The sequence below is a fragment of the Salmo trutta genome, chromosome 22, assembly GCF_901001165.1.
Source record: "Salmo trutta chromosome 22, fSalTru1.1, whole genome shotgun sequence".
NCBI lineage: Eukaryota > Metazoa > Chordata > Actinopteri > Salmoniformes > Salmonidae > Salmo > Salmo trutta.
This window is the reverse complement of record NC_042978.1, coordinates 16,882,936-16,904,927: the sequence shown is the minus strand read 5'-3', so window position 1 is coordinate 16,904,927 and position 21,992 is coordinate 16,882,936. Positions and strand designations below refer to the sequence as shown.

Here is a 21,992-nt window from a genome sequence, read left to right as displayed (position 1 = left end):
AGGTGCAGTATTTAAATACAATGGACCACCAAGATGGATTACACTGAGTTGGTAAAAGGCCTGAAGGGCCGCTGGGCTGATGAACAATGACATCAGGACACAACAGGGACCTCCCCCTCCCGGCAGAATGCCACACAGCCTACTGTGACAAGCTAGGACATGGAGTGGTGGGGTAGTAGCTGGAAGGTGGGTGGTAGTGGTGGGGGGTGTCCGCTATGATTTACAATTAAAATATACTAAAGACGAAAAAGTAAGTGAAACTACACCCTAGAGAACATTAGGCTCATTGAGTACACTAGAGTCCAGCCCAATCATACATCTCTGGGAAAGCAAGCATTAAAATAAGGATTAATAAACAATACTGTACTACTGAAGTATGGATTTATGCACATTACAGTACACTACAGTACTTTTATTCCATTGAGGGTATATCATGGTAGGGGGATTTGGGGAAGGCCACCCGAGCGGAGATAGTACAGGTGCATCAGTGTCAAGACCAAGAGAGTAAAAAACCGTTTCTCTTACCAGGCCATCAGACTGTTGAACAGCCATCACTAGCTGTCTACCATGTGATGCACTCACTCACACAAAAAACACACACACAGGCTATCACACACTCACACCTCATACTCATAAACACACACACACACACACACACACACACACACACACACACACACACACACACACACACACACACACACACACACACACACACACACACACACACACACTCTTTCTCTCTCTAAGCCAACGCTGCTGTTCCATGTCATACAGACATTAAACCACTGGACACTTCCCGTTTCACACAGAGTATTTAAATACTCTATTACCGATATACAGTAGCTCACTCTAATATATCTACTGCTGTACATATCATTCTTAGTATTTCTTGTGTAAATTCTTCCAGTGTATTTTGGTTACTCTTACAGTGCTATTTGGGTTGTTAATTGGATTCATCCCGAAGTTCTTGATTTCTTATTTTTTTTATTTTACATTTTAATTATTTGTTTACTTGTTTGACATTTTACTGCAATGGTAGGACCTAGTAACATAAGCATTTGCACCCACTATAACATCTGCTAAACCAATAAACTTTGATTTGAGGTTAAAAAACAATCATGCCAGATTTGTCTAGGTTCTGCTTAATTTCTTAGCAGCCACTGCCCTCGAGTGGTTGACATGGGGATTGTTCATTGAGGCAATAAAAAAGGTATCCTGGTGGAACCAGTCTGATCATGCTATGACTCATAGAAACTAAACGTGGGTGCAGCAGTCAGTCTGCTTGATCAGGCTATGAAAAGGTACTACACAATACCTGACATGAACCTTCCTCTCCGCTTACTGATTACCAGTGTTGGGGAAGCTACTCTGAAAATATAGCTTACGAAGCTACCAATTACTTCACACTAGAAGAAGTTAAGGTACACTAAAGCTAAGCTTAAGAAAATATAGTTTACTTAACTGAAGTTACTTTGAAAAGTAGATCACTACATCCAAACTACTTTGCGATAAATTATCATATGTAAATCTGAAATGTCATAGACTACAAATTGCAAGAACAGATCACTCTGGAGTCAGATGTTAAGAATTGATAATATAGCCTATTAAACACAAAAAGTGAGAATTAGGCACACAAAAAGGGTTTCAAGTGAGAATTGGGCAAGTATGTTGCTGGGAAAGAATTCTTGCCTAATTCACGCATATTTTATTTATTTTTGTAAAAACAGTAGTGTGTAGTTAGCAACATCGCTACATGGCAAAAAAAGTAATTTACTACTAAAAACACTACCAAGATTTGAATTTAGTTCAACTACCACCAAGCTACTGCAAAATGTAATTAAATAACTAGTTGAACTACATGTACGTAGTTCACTACTCCCCAATACTGTTGATTACATGTGGATATCATTTAAAAGCAATGAGAGAGGGGATGGACAAAGTTCAAGTTGTGACATAAACATGCAGAAAATACCACAGAAAAGCAACCAATTATACAAAGAAGAAGACCAAGAAGTAACACAGTTTTACATGAAAATCTTAAAATATACTGAACTGTTTATCATTTAAAGAACTGTGTTTAAATGATCAATGTCAGAGAAGTTGGCTGTAACAGCATTTTTTTAATCAACAAATAAGTGTAAACCAAAAAGGGAAAAATGTAAAAGCGATATTATCATAATGTATATTTCAAGCAAATGGTTAATATTTATACAAGTTACGTAAAGACATGTCCCTGAAGTAGGGGAACCAGTCTCTGATGAGACAGACATAGTAACAGAACCAGGGATAGTAAGACTCTGTCTGTTGCGTGGCTCCAGAAGTGATGATGTGCAGAGCCGCCTCACTGGCCGGCCAGGCTTGGATGTTGGTGATGCCCCTGTAATACAAACAAAGGTGACTATTTGAAATGTGTCCAAGGATACTTGTATTTGCATGTAACAACCATCAGGTCAATCATTAAATCATTGACTGTATTAAAGGGTTAAGTTTACATACTGTAATATTAAACTTGACTGAACTTGGTATCAAAAATAGCTCACCTGACTTTCTCCATAGCTGAATCTGTATCGATCAGGCCCAGGATGCAGATGGTGATGGACACGTTGCTCCTCTGCATGGCAAGCTCATGCTGCAACGTCCCAAAGAAGCCGTTCAGGGCGAACTTGGTGGACGTGTAGGGAGCCACAAACGGACTGCTCATTTTTCCTGAAGGACCAAAACACTAGCCAATCATAGGTTCAGGGTCACTTAATGGTGCATTTCCATATAAGATTTACTCCAGTGTTTTACCCAAAAGCATCAGACTTTTCTGTTTCCATCTATGCGGGCCGGCACCCGTGTCTCACTGGGTCATGTCTCCGGTGGATCTGCTCTCACTTGGGGCCAAAGCCAGGCCACCGGTACTTTTCAGCTCGCGTTTACATAACAATGGCTAACTGTGGACATCAACACCTTCTCATAAAGCAAATGTTTCGATGATGCAGAGATTGTTGATTCTGCTCCTCACTCAGCCCTGGCTATGGTAACACAATTTCACTAGCATAACATAAGGGTGTATACACTAGTTTAACACTGGTGTTACAGTCGAAAAGCAGCATTAGAACACTTTGTGTAGAGAGAAGAGCTCTCATTTACCTAACAAGGAGGAGACGACCACAATGGAACCCTTACTCTGCTTAAGGGTAGGCAGAGCTGTCTTTGCCATCTGCAGATAGCTGAGGAAATTCACCTGTGAAAAATAAATAAAGCAGGAAGAAATAGTTAGGGGCAGTATGAAAACGTATGCACCCACCACTGTAAGGTGCTCTGGATAAGAGCATAGTGGTATATGTGATATAGCAGTACTTGTGATTAAGTTACCCCACCTGCATTAACCATCTAGTGTGTTCCACATCTCCATCCCACATAGTGAATGGGCTGGGTCCTATGTGATTCAACACCAGGTAGTCCAGTCCTCCCAGCTTGTCCACAGCAAACTTCACCACTCTCTCTGGGTCAGACGGATTGGCCATGTCTGCTGCTATGTATAGAGCTTTCTGGGGCCCCAACAACTGGCATTTCTCTGCTACCTGCAATACAAGTGAGTGTTTGCATAATCATGAAAAACATGAAGTAATCAAGTTTTATTAACGTACTGTATGTACAGGATACACATGGTATACCGTCCAATGAAATGCTTACTTGCAGGTTCGTTCTCGACAATGCAATAAGAAATAATAAAAGATAAGAATACAAACAAAGTAAATGGCTCAGTAGAATAGAATAAACAGTTTAGCAGAAGTATAATATAGGAAGGCAACATTTATAGTCCAATATTTACACGTATCAGGGAAGGGGGGAATTGGGGGCAAGTGTTTAAATTGTGTAGCATTAGCAATAGTAAATAAGAGTCTGGTAGCAGCAGTTGTGATGTGTGTATAGCATGAACGTGTATGATAGTGTGTGTATGTCTGTGTGGATGTGTGCGTGAGTGAGTGCATGTGCGCTAAGGAGTGGAGAGTCAGTGCAGGTGGTCAGTCCAGCTCAAGTGTTCAGCCTCCTGATGGCTTGTAGATACAAACTGTCTCTGAGCCTGGTAGTAACAGACCTCATGCTCCGAACGTCTACCCGACGGTAACAGAGTGAACAGCTCGTGGCTGGGGTGTGTGGGGTCCATGATGAGGATGCAAGACTTCCTCAGGCACCGTTTCGAGTATATGTACTGGGCTGTCTTCACCACCCACTTGAGGGCATTGTCATAGAGTTAAATGGGAGAACTAATGGCTAGAGACATAGACATTGACGAAAACACCTAATTGAAGTGTTACTGACCTGCTGTAGAACCTTTTCCCTCCTGGCTGTAATAACCACCTGCGCACCAAAGCCGGCGAGGTGATATGCCATTTGTTCACCTATTCCCGCACTGGCACCAGTCACCAGGACCCGGGCACCCTTTAACGACTCTGAAAACCAGCCATATTGAAAGTCATTACAGTAGTCATTACTTCTTACATTATAGTTTGTCTAAATGCAATTCAAAAGGGAAAAACAAAGACAAGGGGATAGAATGGGGACTGTTTAATGTCGACGTAAGGCCGATCACGAAAACGTGCAACTGTTGTGGTGTAAAGTATGTGCTGAATCCTAAACCTGATGGACAGTTTCCTGGCATCCAACTATCATGATGATATGGATCTTCATGTCTGTCTAGGACTTAGTGTGTAATAATGTACAATGTGGAATCTTTACAGGCACGTGCACAGATAGGAGTCAACCTGTGCCCAGCACATGCCCCTTTGCCAAGTGCCGTTTTGGTTGGTGGTATAATATATACAGTGCATTCGGAAAGAATTCAGACCCTTCACTTTTTCCACCTTTTGTTACGTTACAGCCTTATTCTAAAATGGATTAAATAGTTTTTCCCTCATCAATCTATACACCATTAAGACAAAGAAAAAACAGGTTATAGATTTTCTTGCAAACAATTATAAAAATACATGAAATATTACATTTACATTATTTACATAAGTATTCAGGTCCTTTACTCAGTACTTTTTTGAAGCACCTTTAGCAGCGATTACAGCCTCAAGTCTTCTTGGGGTATGATGCTACAAGCTTGGCACACCTGTATTTGGGGAGTTTCTCCCATTCTTCTCTGCAGATCCTATCAAGCTTTGTCAGGTTTGATGGGGAGCGTCGCTGCACAGCTATTTTTCAAATCAAATACAATTTTATTGGTCACATACATGTGTTTAGCAGATGTTATTGCGGGTGTAGCGCAATGCTTGTGTTTCTACTGTAGCTCAAACAGTGCAGTAATATATATATATATATCTAACAAGTAATATCTAACAACTTCACAACAATACACACAATACACACAAATATAAGTAAAGGAATGGAATTATGAACAAATAAATATTTGGACGAGCAATGTCAGAGCGGCATAGACTAAGATACAGTAGAATAGAATAGAATACAGTATACACATATGAGATGAGTAATGCAAAACATGTAAACATTATTAAAGTGACTAGTGTCCCATTATTAATGTGACCAGGGATTTCAAGTCTATGTATACAGGGCAGCAGCCTCTAATGTGCTAGTGATGGCTGTTTAACAGTCTGATGGCCTTGAGATAGAATCTGTTTTTCAGTCTCTCGGTCCCAGCTTTGATGCACCTGTGCTGACCTCGCCTTCTGGATGATAGCGGGGTGAACAGGCAGTGGCTCGGGTGGTTGTTGTCCTTGATGAACTTTTTGGCCTTCCTGTGACATCGGGTGCTGTAGGTGTCCTGAAGGGTAGGTAGTTTGCCCCCGTTGGGCTGACTGCACTACCCTCTGGAGAGCCTTGCAGTTCGCGGGCGGTGCAGTTGCCGTACAAGGCGGTGATACAGCCCGACAAGATGCTCTCAATTGTGCATCTGTAAAAGTTTGTGAGGGTTTTAGGTGGTATGCCACATTTTTTCAGCCTCCTGAGGTTGAAGAGGTGCTGTTGCGCCTTCATCACCACAGTGTCTGTGTGGGTGGATCATTTCAGTTTGTCAGTGATGTGTACGCCAAGGAACTTAAAGCTTTCCACCTTCTCCACATCGGTCCCGTCGATGTGAATAGGGGGGTGCTCCCTTTGCTGTTTCCTGAAGTCCACAATCATCTCCTTTGTTTTGTTGACGTTGAGTGAGAGGTTATTTTCCTGGCACCACACTCCCAGAGCCCTCACCTCCTCCCTGTAGTCTCGTCATTGTTGGTAATCAAGCCTACTACTGTTGTGTCGTCTGCAAAGTTGATGATTGATTTGGAGGCGTGTGTGGCCACACAGTCATGGTGGGTGAACAGGGAGTACAGGAGGGGGCTGAGCACGCAACTTTGTGCAGGTGTTGTTTCCTACCTTCACCAACTGGGGGGTGGCCCCTCAGGAATTCCAGGACCCAGTTGCACAGGGCCTCAAGGTTAATGATGAGCTTGGAGGGTACTATGGTGTTGAATGCTGAGCTACAGGTCAATGAACAACATTCTTGCATAGGTGTTCCTCTTGTCCAGATGGGATAGGGCAGTGTGCAGTGCAATGGCGATTGCATCATCTGTGGATCTATTGGGCCGGTAAGCAAATTGAAGTGGGTCTAGGGTGTCAGGTAAGGTGGAAGTGATATTATCCTTGACTAGTCTCTCAAAGCACCTCATGATGACAGAAGTGAGTGCTACGGGGCAATAGTCATTTAGTTCAGTTACTTTTGCTTTCTTGGGAACAGGAACAATGGTGGCCATCTTGAAGCATGTGGGTCAGCAGACTGGGATAGGGAGAGACTGAATATGTCCGTAAATACTTCAGCCAGCTGGTCTGCGCATGCTCTGAGGATGCAGCTAGGGATGCCGTTTGGGCCGGCAGCCATGCGAGGGTTAATACGCTTAAATGTCTTACTCACGTCTGCCATGGAGAAGGAGAGCCCACAGTCCTTGGTAGCGGGCCACGTTGGTGGCACTGTGTAATCCTCAAACGGGTAAAGAATCTGTTTAGATTGTCTGGAATTAAGAAGTTGGTGTCCGCGACGTGGCTGCTTTCCCTTTGTAGTCCGTGATTGTCTGTAGACCTTGCCACATACAGTACGTCTCATGTCTGAGCAGTTGAATTGTGACTCCAGTTTTGAATGTTTGATTGCCTTATGGAGGGAATAACTACACTGTTTGCATTCGGCCATATTCCCAGTCACCATACAGTGGTTAAATGGTCCGCGTGATCAAAAAAATCTTGAAGCGTGGATTCCGATTGGTCAGACCAGCGTTGAATAGTCCTTAGCACGGGTTCCTCCTGTTTGAGTTTCTGCCTATAGAAAGGGAGGAGCAGTGGTCGAGGGTTTTAGAACTTTGGTAGCATTTTCAGGTTTCTCCAGAGATGTTCGATCGGGTTCAAGTCCGGGCTCTGGCTAGGCCACTCAAGGACATTCAGAAACTTGTCCCGAAGTCACTCCTGCGTTGTCTTGGCAGTGTGCCTAGGGTCATTTTCCTGTTGGAAGGTGAACCTTCCCCAGTCTGAGGTCCTGAGCACTCTGGAGAAGGTTTTCTTCAAGGATCTCTGTACTTTGCTCCGTTCATATTTTCCTCGATCCTGACTAGTCTCCCAGTCCCTGAAAAACATCCCCACAGCATGATACTGCCACCATACAACACCGTAGTGATGGTGACAGGTTTCCTCTAGACGTGACGCTTTCAGGTCAAAGAGTTTCTTGTTTCCATCAGACCAAAGAATCTTGTTTCTCATGGTCTGAGAATCCTTTAGGTGCCTTTTGGCAAACTCCAAGTGGGCTGTCGTGTGCCTTTTACTGACAGGTGTGTGCCTTTCCAAATCATGTCCAATCAATTGAATTCACCCCATGTGTACTCCAATCAAGTTGTAGAAACATCTCAAGGATAATCAATGAAAACAGGATGCACCTGAGCTCAATTCTTTTTGCAAAAAAAAATTAAAACCCTGTTTTCGATTTGGTATTATGGGGTATTGTGTGTAGATTGATCAAATCAAGTCAAAATCAAATCAAATCAAATGTTATTAGTCAAATGCTCCGAATACAACAGGTGTAGACCTTACAGTGAAATGCTTACTTACGAGCCCCTAACCAACAATGCAGTTTAAAAAAAAAATGGATAAGAATAAGAAATAAAAGTAACAAGTAATTAAAGAGCAGCAGTAAAATAACAATAGCGAGACAATATACAGGGGGGTACCAGTACAGAGTCAATGTGCGGGGGCACCGGTTAGTTGAGGTAATATGTACATGTAGATAGAGTTATTAAAGTGCTATGCATAGATGATAACAATAGAGAGTAGCAGCGGTGTAAAAGATAGGGGCGGGCAATGCAAATAGTCTAGGTAGCCCTTTGATTAGGTGTGCAGGAGTCTTATGGCTTGGGGGTAGAAGCTTTTTAGAAGCCTCTTGGACCTAGAGTTGGCGCTCCGGTACCGCTTGCCGTGCGGTAGCAGAGAGAACAGTCTATGACTAGGGTGGATGGAGTCTTTGACCATTTTTAGGGCCTTCCTCTGACACCGCCTAGTATAGGATGGCAGGAAGCTTGGCCCCAGTGATGTACTGGGCCGTACGCACTACCCTCTGTAAGTGCCTTGCAGTCGGAGGCCGAGCAGTTGCCATACCAGGCAGCAATGCAACCAGTCAGAATGCTCTCGATGGTGCAGCTGTAGAACCTTTTAAGGATCTGAGGACCCATGCCAAATCTTTTCAGTCTCCTGAGGGGGAATAGGTTTTGTTGTGCTCTCTTCACGACTGTCTTGGTGTGCTTGGACCATGTTAGTTTGTTGGTGATGTGGACACCAAGGAACTTGAAGCTCTCAACCTGCTCCACTGCAGCCCCGTAGATGAGAATGGGGGCATGCTGGGTCCTCTTTTTTCTGTTGTCCACAATCATCTCCTTTGTCTTGATCACATTGAGGGAGAGGTTGTTGTCTTGGCACCACACGGCCAGGTCTCTGACCTCCCTATAGGCTGTCTCGTCGTTGTAAATGATGAGGCCTACCACTGTTGTGTCATCGGCAAACTTACTGATGGTGTTGGAGTCGTGCCTGGCCATGCAGTCATGAGTGAACAGGGAGTACAGGAGGGGACTGAGCATGCACCCCTGAGGGCCCCCTGTGTTGAGGATCAGCGTGGTGGAAGTGTTGTTACGTACCCTTACCACCTGGGGGCGGCCCGTCAGGAAGTCCAGGATCCAGTTGCAAAGGGAGGTGTTTAGTCCCAGGGTCCTTAACTTATTGATGAGCTTTGAGGGCACTATGGTGTTCAATACTGAGCTGTAGTCAATGAATAGCATTCTCACATAGGTGTTCCTTTTGTCCAGGTGGGAAAGGGCAGTGTGGAGTGCAATAGAGATTGCATCATCTGTGGATCTGTTAGGGTGGGTTTCTGGGTTTCTGGGATAATGGTGTTGATGTGAGCCATGACCAGCCTTTCGAAGCACATGGCTACAGACGTGAGTGTTACGGGTCGGTAGTCGTTTAGGCAGGTTACCTTAGTGTTCTTGGGGACAGGCACTATGGTGGTCTGCTTAAAACATGTTGGTGTTACAGACTCGGACAGGGAGAGGTTGAAAATGTCAGTGAAGACACTTGCCAGTTGTCAGCGCGTGCTCGCTGTACATGTCCTGGTAATCTGTCTGGCCCTGCGGCCTTGTGAATGTTGACCTGTTTTAAGGTCTTACTCACATCGGCTGTGGAGAGTGTGATCACGGGGTCTTCCAGAACAGCTGGTGCTCTCATGCATGTTTCAGTGTTATTTGCCTCGAAGCGAGCATAGAAGTAGTTTAGCTCATCTGGTAGGCTCGTGTCAATGGGCAGCTCTCGGCTGTGATTCACTTTATTGTCTGTAATGGTTTGCAAGCCCTGCCACATCTGACGAGCGTCAGAGCTGGTGTAGTATGATTCGATCTTAGTCCTTTATTGGCGCTTTGCCTGTTTGATGGTTCGTCGGAGGGCATAGCGGGATGTCTTATAAGCTTCCGGGTTAGAATTCTGCTACTTGAAAGCGGCAGCTCTAGCCTTTAATAACTCAGTGTGGATGTTGCCTGTGATCCATGGCTTCTGGTTGGGGTATGTACAGTGGGGGAAAAAGTATTTGATCCCCTGCTGATTTTGTACGTTTGCCCACTTACAAAGAAATGATCAGTCTATAATTTTAATGGTAGGTTTATTTGAACAGTGAGAGACAGAATAACAACAAAGAAATCCAGAAAAAACGCATGTCAAAAATGTTATAAAAGGACTTGCATTTTAATGAGGGAAATAAGTATTTGACACCTCTGCAAAACATGACTTAGTACTTGGTGGCAAAACCCTTGTTGGCAATCACAGAGGTCAGACGTTTCTTGTAGTTGGCCACCAGGTTTGCACACATCTCAGGAGGGATTTTGTCCCACTCCTCTTTGCAGATCTTCTCCGTCATTAAGGTTTCGAGGCTGATGTATGGCAACTCGAACCTTCAGCTCCCTCCACAGATTTTCTATGGGATTAAGATCTGGAGACTGGCTAGGCCACTCCAGGACCTTAATGTGCTTCTTCTTGAGCCACTCCTTTGTTGCCTTGGCCGTGTGTTTTGGGTCATTGTCATGCTGGAATACCCATCCACAACCCATTTTCAATGCCCTGGCTGAGGGAAGGAGGTTCTCACCCAAGATTTGACTTGAGCTCTTTGGTCTTGGCCATGGTGGAGAGTTTGGAATCTGCTTGATTGATTACTTCTGTGGACAGGTGTCTTTTTTTACAGGTAACAAGCTGAGATTAGGAGCACTCCCTTTATGAGTGTGCTCCTAATCTCAGCTCATTACCTGTATAAAAGACACCTGGGAGCCAGAAATCTTTCTGATTGAGAGGGGGTCAAATACTTATTTCCCTCATTAAAATGCAAATCAATTTATAACATTTCTGACATGCGTTTTTCTGGATATTTTTGTTGTTATTCTGTCTCTAACTGTTCAAATAAACCTACCATTAAAGTTATAGACTGATCCTTTCTTTGTCAGTTGGCAAACATACAAAATCAGCAGGGGATCAAATACTTCCCCCCCCACTGTATGTACGGTCACCGTGGGGACGACGTCATCGATGCAGTTATTGATGAAGCTAATGACTGATGTGGTCTACTCCTCAATTCCATCGAAGGAATCCCTTCGCTTGTGGACTTCAGTGCACAACAGCATCGTCATTTCCAGTCACAACTTGTGGACTTGTTTACATGTTGCCAACGTTACTTTGCTACCTGCCAACTTTACAGTTTTTACTTCTTAATTACTGTGTAGTAACATTAACATTGTGCCTTCTAACTGCAGTCGCTGTACTCATAATATACAGGAGAACGATCGCCTTATGGTGAGGATAGCCATGCTGCAAGCCCAACTTCAGATGCAATCGCTAGGCAAGGGTAATTTAATTGCAGGAAAGGATGAAACAGCGTCTGTGCCCACAGCAAGTACAGATAGTATTATAAATCCCCTCGCACTTCTGGAAGGAAATGCTGTAGGAATACTGAACCGGTGTCGCTCATTCAGCCGACAGAAACTTTCAACCGGTTCTCCCCATTAAGCAACGAGTCAGAGTCAGAGGCCAAGCCTTCTCTGGTCTCTCCTCCACCCGTTACGCGGTCTGAGATGCCGAAGCCTCCCACCATTAGCTCTGACAAATTGAAAACCCTAGTCATTGGCGAATCATCCAGCAATCATACACTGTTTACCAGGGGGCAGGGTTACCGATGTTAAGGCTAATCTGAAGATGGTGCCCGCATAAGGCTAAAAATGGCGAGTGTAGAGCATATAGGAATATTGTTATCCACGTCGGCACCAGCAATGCTAGGATGAAACAGTCAGAGGTCACCAAGCGGAACATAGCTTCAGCGTGTAAATCAGCTAGAAAGATGTGTCGGCATCGAGTAATTGTCTCTGGCACCCTCCCAGTTAGGAGGAGTGATGAGCTCTACAGCAGAGTCTCACAACTCAATCACTGGTTGAAAACTGTTTTCTGCCCCTCCCAAAAGATAGAATTTGTAGATAATTGGCCCTCTTTCTGGGATTCACCCACAAATAGGACCAAGCCTGGCCTGCTGAGGAGTGACGGACTCCATCCTGGCTGGAGGGGTGCTCTCATCTTATTTATGAATATAGATAGGGCTCTAACTCCTCTAGCTCCACAATGAGATAGGGTGCAGGCCAGGCAGCAGGCTGTTAGCAAGCCTGCCAGAATAGTGGAGTATGCAACTAGCACAGTCAGTGTAGTCAGCTCATCAATCCCCATTGAGACCGTGTCTGTGCCTCGATCTAGGTTGGGCAAAACTAAACATGGTGGTGTTCGCCTTAGCAATCTCACTGGAATAAAGACCTCCTCCTTTCCTGTCATTATCCAAAGAGATTGTGATATCTCACATCTCAAGATAGGTCTACTTAATGTTAGATCTCTCACTTCCAAGGCAGTTATAGTCAATTAACTAATCACTGATCATAATCTTCATGTGATTTGCCTGACTGAAACATGGCTTAAGCCTGATGAATTGATTGTGTTAAACGAGGTCTCTCCTCCTGGTTACACTAGTGACCATATCCCCCGTGCATCCCGCAAATGCGGAGGTGTTGCTAACATTTACGATAACAAATTTCAATTTACCCCCCCAAAAATGACTTCGTTTTTGTCTTTTGAGCTTCTAGTCATGGAATCTGCGCAGCCTACTCAATCACTTTTTATAGCTACTGTTTACAGGCCTCCTGGGCCGTATACAGCGTTACTCACTGAGTTCCCTTAATTCCTGTCGGACCTTGTAGTTATGGCAGATAATATTCACATTTTTGGTGACTTTAATATTCAAATGGGAAAGTCCACAGACCCACTCCAAAAGGCTTTCGGAACCATCATCGACTCAGTGGGTTTTGTCCAACATGTCTCCGGACCTACTCACTGCCACAGTCTGGACCTAGTTTTGTCCCATGGAATAAATATTGTGGCTCTTACTGAGGAACTAAATTTAACCTTGCGTAATACTCTAGATGCAGTCGCACCCCTAAAAACAAAAAACATTTGTCATAAGAAACTAGCTCCCTGGTATACAGATACCCGAGCCCTGAAGCAAGCTTCCACAAAATTGGAATGTAAATAGCGCTACACCAAACTGGAAGTCTTCCAATTAGCTTGGAAAGACAGTACCGTGTGGTATCGAAGAGCCCTCTGCTGCTCGATCATCCTATTTTTCCAACTTAATTGAGGAGAATAAGAACGATACAACATTTATTTTTGATACTGTCGCAAAGCTAACTAAAAAGCAGCATTCTCCAAGAGAGGACGGCTTTCACTTCAGCAGTGATACATTCATGAATTTCATTGACGAAAAGATTATGATCATTAGAAAGCAAATTATGGACTCCTCTTTAAATCTGCATATTTCTCCAAAGATCAGTTGTCCTGAGTCTGCACAACACTGCCAGGACCTAGGATCAAGGGAGACACTCAAGTTTTGTAATACTATATCTCTTGACACCTTCAAGCTGCATACTGGACCCTATTCCAACTAAACTACTGAAAGAGCTGCTTGCTGTGCTTGGCCCATTTTGAGCCTGTAATCGAACCCACAAATGCTGATGCTCCAGATACTCAACTAGTCTAAAGAAGGCCAGTTTTATTGCTTCTCTATATAGGACAACAGTTTTCAGCTGTGCAAACATAATTGCAAAAGGGTTTTCTAATGATCAATTAGCCTTTTAAAATGATAAACTTGGATTAGCTAACACAACGTGCCATTGGAACATAGGAGTGATGGTTGCTGATAATAGGCCTCTGTACGCCTTTATAGATATTCCATAAAAAAATCTGACATTTCCAGCTTCAATAGTCATTTACAACATTAACAATGTCTACACTGTATTTTTGATCAATTTGATGTTATTTTAATGGACAAAAACATTTGCTTTTCTTTCAAACAGAATGACATTTCTAAGTGACCCCAAACTTTTGAACAATAGTGTAAGTGAGGGTGAAAGTGGAAAAAAAATCCAATGAAATATAGTTAGCTCTCTCTCTCTTGTGTCTCCTTCATTTTTTAATAAATTATTTGTTCAAAACTCTTCAACTATTGTCTTTCTGTCTCTTTCAGTCAACTACTCTCCACATTGTATGCACTGCAGTTATAGCTAGCTGTAGCTTATGCTTTCAGTACTAGATTAATTCTCTGATTCTTTGATTGGGTGGAAAACATGCCTATTCATGCTTAATGCTTAAAGAGCTCTGGTAGGTTGGAGGACGTCCTCCGGAAGTTGTCATAATTACTGTGTAAGTCTATGGAAGGGGGTGAGAACCACGAGCCTCCTAGGTTTTGTATTGAAGTCAATGTAACCAGAGGAGAACGGAAACTAGCTGTCCTCTGTCTACAACATGGTGCTACCCTACAGAGAGTGCTGTTGAAGCTACTATAGACCTTCATTTCAAAACAGTGTGTTTTAATCAATTATTTGGTGATATGTGAATATATTTAGTATAGTTTTGTCTAAAAATGATAACTTTTTTAATGTTTCACTATTTAAAAAACAAATCTGAAATTCACTGAGGAAGATGGTCCTCACCTTCCTCCTTTGAGGAGCCTCCACTGGTATATATTAATTTGTGGATGTCCATCATCTATTTTGTATGATATGTTGCGAATTACAATTCATATGACGTTACAAATTACAATTTGATGTGGCTACCATTAGCTACGTGGCTAACGCTAATGTTAGCTATATTGCTAACGTTAGCTAGGCTAGGGGTTAAGGTTAGGGTTAATGTTAGGAGATAGATTAAAGGGTTAATGGTTAGGGGAAGGGTTAGCTAACATGCTAAGTAGTTTCAAAGTAACTAAAAGGTAGTAAAGTTTCTAATTAGCTAAAACACTAAAGTTGTGTGTGAAGAGATTCTAAGATGCAACTTCTGGGTTGCTAGATGTTCGTGTTCCACCCCGACCAACCACCCTCCTTTCATTTTTGCCTTAAGTAACCTTCGGTCTTATGCAACCATACAAAACATAATATATCATAATAATTTGAGTATCGTGGATTTTTGTTTACTATGCTACGTCTAGTCTATGAGACCAGGCTGTGGTGGTTGGTCGGGATGGGTGGTTGTTCGGGGTGGGCGTATACGGCAAAAGTCTAGCAACCCAAACAAGGTTTGTGTTCAAATCTCATCATGGACAACTTTAGCATTTTAGCTACTACTAACAATTTTTTTGCAACTTTGCAACTACTTAGCATGTTGGCTAACCCTTCAATCTATCTCCTAACCTTAAACCCTAGCCTAGCTAACGTTGGCAATCTAGCTAACATTAGTGTTAGCCATCTAGCCACCTAGCTAACGTTAGCCCCCCCAAAACTGAATTCGTATTATATAAAACGTATTGCAAATACTGTACGAATTGTAATTCGTAACATATCATATGAAAGGGATGATAGACATCAACAAATTAATACCATACAAAACAGTGCTCCCGAGTGGCGCAGCGGTCTAAAGCACAGCTTAGTGCAAGAGGTACAGTCCCTGGTTCGAACCAAGGCGGCATCACATCCGTCTGTGATTGGGAGTCCCATAGCAGTCTATTTTTTGCCTTAAGTAACCTGTCTTATGCAATGTAACATGTGTTGATGATCAGTTACTTGAGAAGGAGACCAAGTCAAGACGCTGGACCGGGTGGATTCAATTATAGTAAGGCAGCTTTATTAAGAGACAAAGATATTTGGCAAAACGTGCACGGACTCCTTCGTTTAGCTCTTAGGGAACTAGCGGAAGAGAGCCCCGTAAACATAGTGTGCATCTGTTTTATACAACATGATTGTAATGACGTATGTTGAGTCTTGTAGATTCGTCCTCCTGACTGGTCGATGAGTGGAGTGACGATCTGGTCTCGGGTCGGTGTCGACTTCCCATTGGTCCATGAGTGTGTTCTTTGTTCCGCTGACCCAGCCCTCTGGGATGGGTTTGTGTGTGTGTGTGTGTGTATTTTGTGCTGAGTCATTGTCTGTGTATCTCTGTAGTCACAAGATGTTATTGCGAGACTGGACGTTGGCCCCTGTGATCAGGACATTTCCTGTTTTATCAGTGCTGTGTAAGGTCTAAGTCGGCCAATCTGTTTCTGGGTGTGCGTGTATAGCTAGTATCAGTTCAACACAGAATGTGTCTTTTGTATCAGCAGATAAGTGTTGCGCAATAGACCAGCTTATCAAATATATTTATTACACATGCTAATTAGATTTATTCCCACTATTTTGTTCAAATGGATTAAATACATTTTTCCCCTCATCAATGTACACACAATACCCCATAATGACAAAGCCAAAACAGGTTTTTAGACATTTTTGCAAATGTCATAAGAATAAAAAACATAAACACCTGATTTACATAAGTACTCAGACCTTTTGCTATGAGACTTGAAATTGAGCTCAGGTGCATCCAGTTTCTATTGATCATCCTTAAGATGTTTCTACAACTTGATTGGAGTCCACCTGTGGTAAATTCAATTGATTGGACATGATTTGGAAAGGCACACACCTGTCTATATAAGGTCCCGCAGTTGACAGTGCGTGTCAGAGCAAAAACCAAGCCATGAGGTCAAAGAAATTGTCCGTAGAGCTCGAGACAGGATTGTGTCGAGGCACAGATCTGGGGAAGGGTACCAAAAAATATCAGCATCATTGAAGGTCCCCAAGAACACAGTGGCCTCCATCATTCTGAAATGGAAGAAGTTTGGAACCACCAAGACTCTTTCTAGACCTGACCGCCTGGCCAAACTAAGCAATCGGATGAGAAGGGCCTTGGTCAGGGAGGTGACCAAGTCACTCTGACAGAGCTCCAGAGGTCCTCTGGACAACCATCTCTGGCCAGGCGGAAGCCACTCCTCAGTAAAAGGCACATGACAGCCCACTTGGAGTTTGCCAAAAGACACCCAAAGAACTCTTAGACCATGAGAAACAAGATTGGTCTGATGAAACCAAGATTGAACTCTTTGGCCTGAATGCCAAGCGTCACATCTGGAGGAAACCTGGCACCATTCCTACAGTGAAGCATGAAGATGGCAACATCATGCTGTAGGGATGTCTTTCAGCGGCAGGGACTGGGAGACCAGTCAGGATCAAGGGACAGATGAATGGAGCAAAGTACAGAGAGATCCTTGATGAAAACCTGCTCCAGAGCACTCAGGACCTCAGACTGGGGCAAAGGTTCACCTTCCAACAGGACAACGACCCTAAGCACACAGCCAAGACAATGCAGGAGGGGCTTCGGGACAAGTCTCTGAATGTCCTTGAGTGGCCCAGCCAGAGCCTGGACTTGAACCCGATCGAACATCTCTGGAGAGACCTGAAAATAGCTGTGCATCAACGCTCCCCATCCAACCTGACAGAGGTTGAGAGTATCTGCAGAGAAGAATGGGTGAAACTCCCCAAATACAGGTGTGCCAAGCTTGTAGCGTCATACCCAAGAAGACTGCAGGCTGCAATCGCCGCCAAAGATGCTTCAACAAGGCACTGAGTAAAGGGTCTGAATAATTATGTAAATGTCATCTATAATTGTTTTATTATTTATTTATCTAAAAACCTGTTGTTGCTTTGTCATTATAGGGTACTGTGTGTAGATTGATGACGGGAAAAAACAAGTTTAATACATTTAAGAATTAGGCTGTAAAGTAACAAAATGTTGAAAAAGTCAAGGGGTCTGAATACTTTCCGAATGCACTATATATTGAGTTAGAAGATAATTAATATTATAAAGTTATTTTTTAGTGCACGACCCTGGATCTACATGAGTAGTAACAGTGGGAACATTGATTATGGGCCACAGAGAATTAGTACTTTAAAAATGTATGAATCAAGTTCATTGTTAGATTGTGTCAGAGTTTGCTGCTTTCTGGTTATGAAACAAACCCAAGGCTGATTTGTGGTGAGAAACATTTTTACTGAACATGAAAAGGACGTCACGCTGCTTGCTTGGGGAGTACCACTTCAGCCTGATTCGGCTCACACCACCATAGAGGAAGAAGAGAGGCCCATCTCAGCGGAAAATCTGTCTCCTTCCAGCAGATGGCGTTTTTCCGCCCACCAAGAAAGGAGTTTTTGTATGGAGGTCAATGAGAGTGTCGAACTTGGTCAACAACATGGCATATTTAATTGAATATAAGTTTCATAATGCATAGTTTGTTACGAGTGTACTGATATAAGTAGGACACGTGACATCCCCGCAACTTTGAGAAAAAAACACTTTATGTCGGAGTTGTCTCAAGATTTTTTATTTTACCTTTATTTAGCTTGGCAAGTCAGTTAAGAACACATTCTTATTTGCATATTCACAGCATGACGCTAGTGGCATAGCATCACTCCATTGAATAAAGGCGGTTGATGTCAACAACCCTCATCGAATATTCAAAAAATTATTAAAATAATGCCTACAGAGCATTCAGAAAGTATTCACATCCCTTGACTTTTACCACATTTTGTTACGTTACTGCCTTATTCTAAAATAGATTAAATAATGTGCAGCAACGCTCCCAATTCGACCTGAATGAATTTGAGAGTATCTGCAGAGAAGAATGGAAGAAACTCCCCAAATACAGGTGTGCCAAGCTTGTAGCGTTATACCCAAGAAGACTCGAGGATGTAATCGGTGCCAAAGGTGCTTCAACAAAGTACTGAGTAAAGGGTCTGAATACTTATGTAAAAGTCATATTTCCGTTTATTTTATACATTTGCAACTTCTAAAAACCTGTTTTTGCTTTGTCATTATGGGGTATTGTGTGTAGATTGATGAGGGAAAACAATGTAATCAATTTTAGAATAAAGCAGCAACGTAACAAAATGTGGAAAAAATTTAGGGATATGAATACTTTTCAAATGCACTGTATGTGTTGTGATAATTGCGTTTGCTCTAAAAGCTTAATTTCTACGCCTTTCGGACCGTGATATATAGGTCTTAAGACGGAGACAGTAAGAAGACAGTGGCAGAATAAATTCAACCCCACATTCGTTTTTTCACAAAACAGGATAACAACCTCTGCCCCGTCCAGAAAGCAATTTGTATGTACAGTAACAGACAGTTACATGACCTACAGCATGGTCAAGCAAGTTAATGTTTGCGACATTTTCAGACCACTCTATTGATTTAGAACCACGGAGAGTTACCGCAAGTCACGCAAAGAAAACAGGCACTGCCTCCACTATTCCAGCATCATTTCCTCATCATCAAATCCCCTCTGCTTAGTCTAGTACAGTGACAACTAAAATATACCAAAAACATTTAGTCCAATCAACGTAAGCTAAATATAACGTGGCTGTCCATGGTTCTGATTTCTCTCTGTGTGTGTGTGTGTGTGTGTGTGCGTGCGCGTTCGTGCAAGTAGAAAAACATGTTGACTCACCCTACTTGTTGAGAAAAGCCAATGCCATCCTCCTCTTTCATGTTGACGAAACGGTCTATCACTTTGTCATGCAGTACACTCTTTTATTTTTTGTTGTCCTAGGCTGGCTAAAATGCTTGCTCGCTAACCTAACTTCCATTCATGGGCAACGTTAGCTCGTTAACATCAGCCTTCTAGATCTAGCTACATATTGAACTTCCACCCTCTCAGGCCAGGGGCACAACAATGTAGGAATTAATGGATGGATTAGAATAAATTATAATCATTGGCCAGTACGGAGAATTAAACAAAACCAGAATTTTAAAAAGTCAAAATCCCTATCTCCATCCATGGCTAATTTAGGAAAGGGACAATTTTAGCTACCTGAGGACAACACAAGGAGATGCAACGATTCAAATTGTTCTGTCAATGACCTATGCTCTCAATGGGATTTGATAGGAGTGATGCCAAATCCGCCAGGACCATTCACAGTTGAGCTCGCTCAGATTAGATCAACACCGATTGGTACATATTTTTTATACTTTTTTTGTCAAGGGAGGCCAAATGCTAGCTGTCTTCCCTTGCTTTCAATGCTAAGGGCGGCAACAATGTCATACTCGTTTGGACCAGACAGCATCAGATAGATGACCTACACGTAGAGATAGAGGGCGCTGTTTCGCTCGCTCTGATGATTTCCCCTGTGCATACATTCACCCTCTTGCGAATTGAAGGAAAAATATGAAAGGGGGGGGGGGGGCTTCCCTTGGCACCCATGAATACACACCACTGGCAGTGAGGGGCATTTCCAATGTACTTATAAAAAAGCTTCTCGCAAATGATATACAATTTAAACATAACTTTGCAGCAAGGCATTTCAAAACCGGAAAGGCCAACATCATATTATCTAAAATGCATTAGATTCACTTTGAAACAGTGGTACTTCATGAACTGGATCATCATTCAATCCAATTTGATCATGTGAGGATATCATATGCTCTAAAAACAGAAGGTCCTCTTATAAGGTCACAAGAGACTCACCATCAGGAAATGTATAAACAATTAGACACACAATCAAGGGCTATCACAGTACCTTTTTTACAAACCAAAGTGTGATTTCATTCAGTTTTGACAAATACAATACTGTACTTGTGGTGATGTGGGGCACGGTGTGGCTTACACACATGTGAGATGTTATTACCATTTGAACCTTTCCCTGTTCGAGGTTTAGCCCCGAATCCAACTATATCAGTTTGATTGTGTAGTTTTGTTGCCAAACCTTAACACTTCTCTAGTAGCCTTCATCTACCATAATGTTTTGGGATTTGTTTTGTATAATTAAAGTGCTCGTATTTTTTTGTCTCAAAGACACAAGCCTGGTTCCATCTGTATTCATCTGACATATTAATAAAACAGCATACTGCCTTTATGTGCAATTTTTGTGAAACTGAATTATTAAGAGGATTTGAGGTTTCATAAATAAATAGCATATCATGTGTCTGTAATGTGTCACAACTGTCTGAAGTGCTGACAACTACCCACTGAGGTTATACTGGTTCAGGGGCTGTCATTTTCATTTTTTATTTAATTTAACCTTTATTTAACTAGGCAAGTCAGTTAAGAACAAATTCTTATTTTACAATGACGGCCTACCTACAAATGATGTGATCATAATGGCCTGTAGCCAACAAAAGGTTGCACAGACTAGTCAAGGATTGTGAAGCTAAATACATATCTTACCTGGATCAAAAGTGGGTCCACTCCATTGGAAAGCAACAAAAGCTGCACCTATAACACCAACTATTAAGAATTTAGTAAAAGCCTTCATCTTGCGACTGCTATAACCAACTCAATGGTTTCATGCAACTACTATTTGTTGTGAGCCAAACAACTTTTTAAAAATCCCCTCGTTAGATATTTAGATTTATACTCTCAGGCTTCTCTGCACTTCAGAAACTTCACGGGAAAAGCAATAACAATTCATAGACACATTTTTGTTGGTGAAAAAAACGTCCTTTATAAGAGGCTTATCTAATTAAACTTGAAGCAGGCGGAGTCTTTTGTACTTGAGACAGCCTACCATTGTGCCCTAAATCCAAGAATCATAAAACCGACCCTCATACTGTATCCTTTTTTAGGGCGAGGTATTATTATTGGATTTGGATTCATGCAGCCAGCTAAATGATAAGTGAAATCAAGTAGGTTTCACCAACGACACAACCTGTCATTTCCATCATAAAGTGCAATAGAATTATAACATTATATAAAATTAGAACATTATGATTATTATTGTTATTATTATTTAATATCAATCAATAAAATGTATTTATAAAGCCCTTTTTACATCAGCAGATGTCACAAAGTTCTATACAGAAACCCAGCTAAAAACCCAAACAGCAAGCTATGCAGATGGGTCTATCGTCACTGTCATAAATATGTTTCTGATTTTATTGTGCCTGGATTATTTTTATGCATGCACTATGCATTTATTTTCTTGTGTTCTGAAATGGACAAAACAAAACAAACAAAAAATTCCTCATCCTCCTTCCCTCCCCTCCCCTCCCCTCCTCATGATCACCAGCCGGTCCGCAGCAGCGTCAAATAGCACGAACCTATTCAATCCATT

The 21,992-nt window shown here is 42.3% G+C and overlaps 1 protein-coding gene across 1 annotated transcript; it reads right to left on the bottom strand.

Moving 5' to 3' along the window:
• Positions 1 to 1,641: 1,641 nt before the first annotated feature.
• LOC115158234 (hydroxysteroid 11-beta-dehydrogenase 1-like protein) lies at positions 1,642 to 21,601 on the bottom strand. Its single transcript, XM_029706922.1, has 6 exons — positions 21,107 to 21,601; positions 4,315 to 4,445; positions 3,369 to 3,572; positions 3,139 to 3,232; positions 2,544 to 2,709; positions 1,642 to 2,380 (listed from the first exon to the last, which is right to left on the bottom strand). Exons 1-6 carry the CDS (start codon positions 21,192 to 21,194, stop codon positions 2,203 to 2,205), a joined length of 861 nt encoding a protein of 286 aa, XP_029562782.1. The 5' UTR covers positions 21,195 to 21,601; the 3' UTR covers positions 1,642 to 2,202.
• Between the last annotated feature and the right edge of the window lie 391 nt (positions 21,602 to 21,992).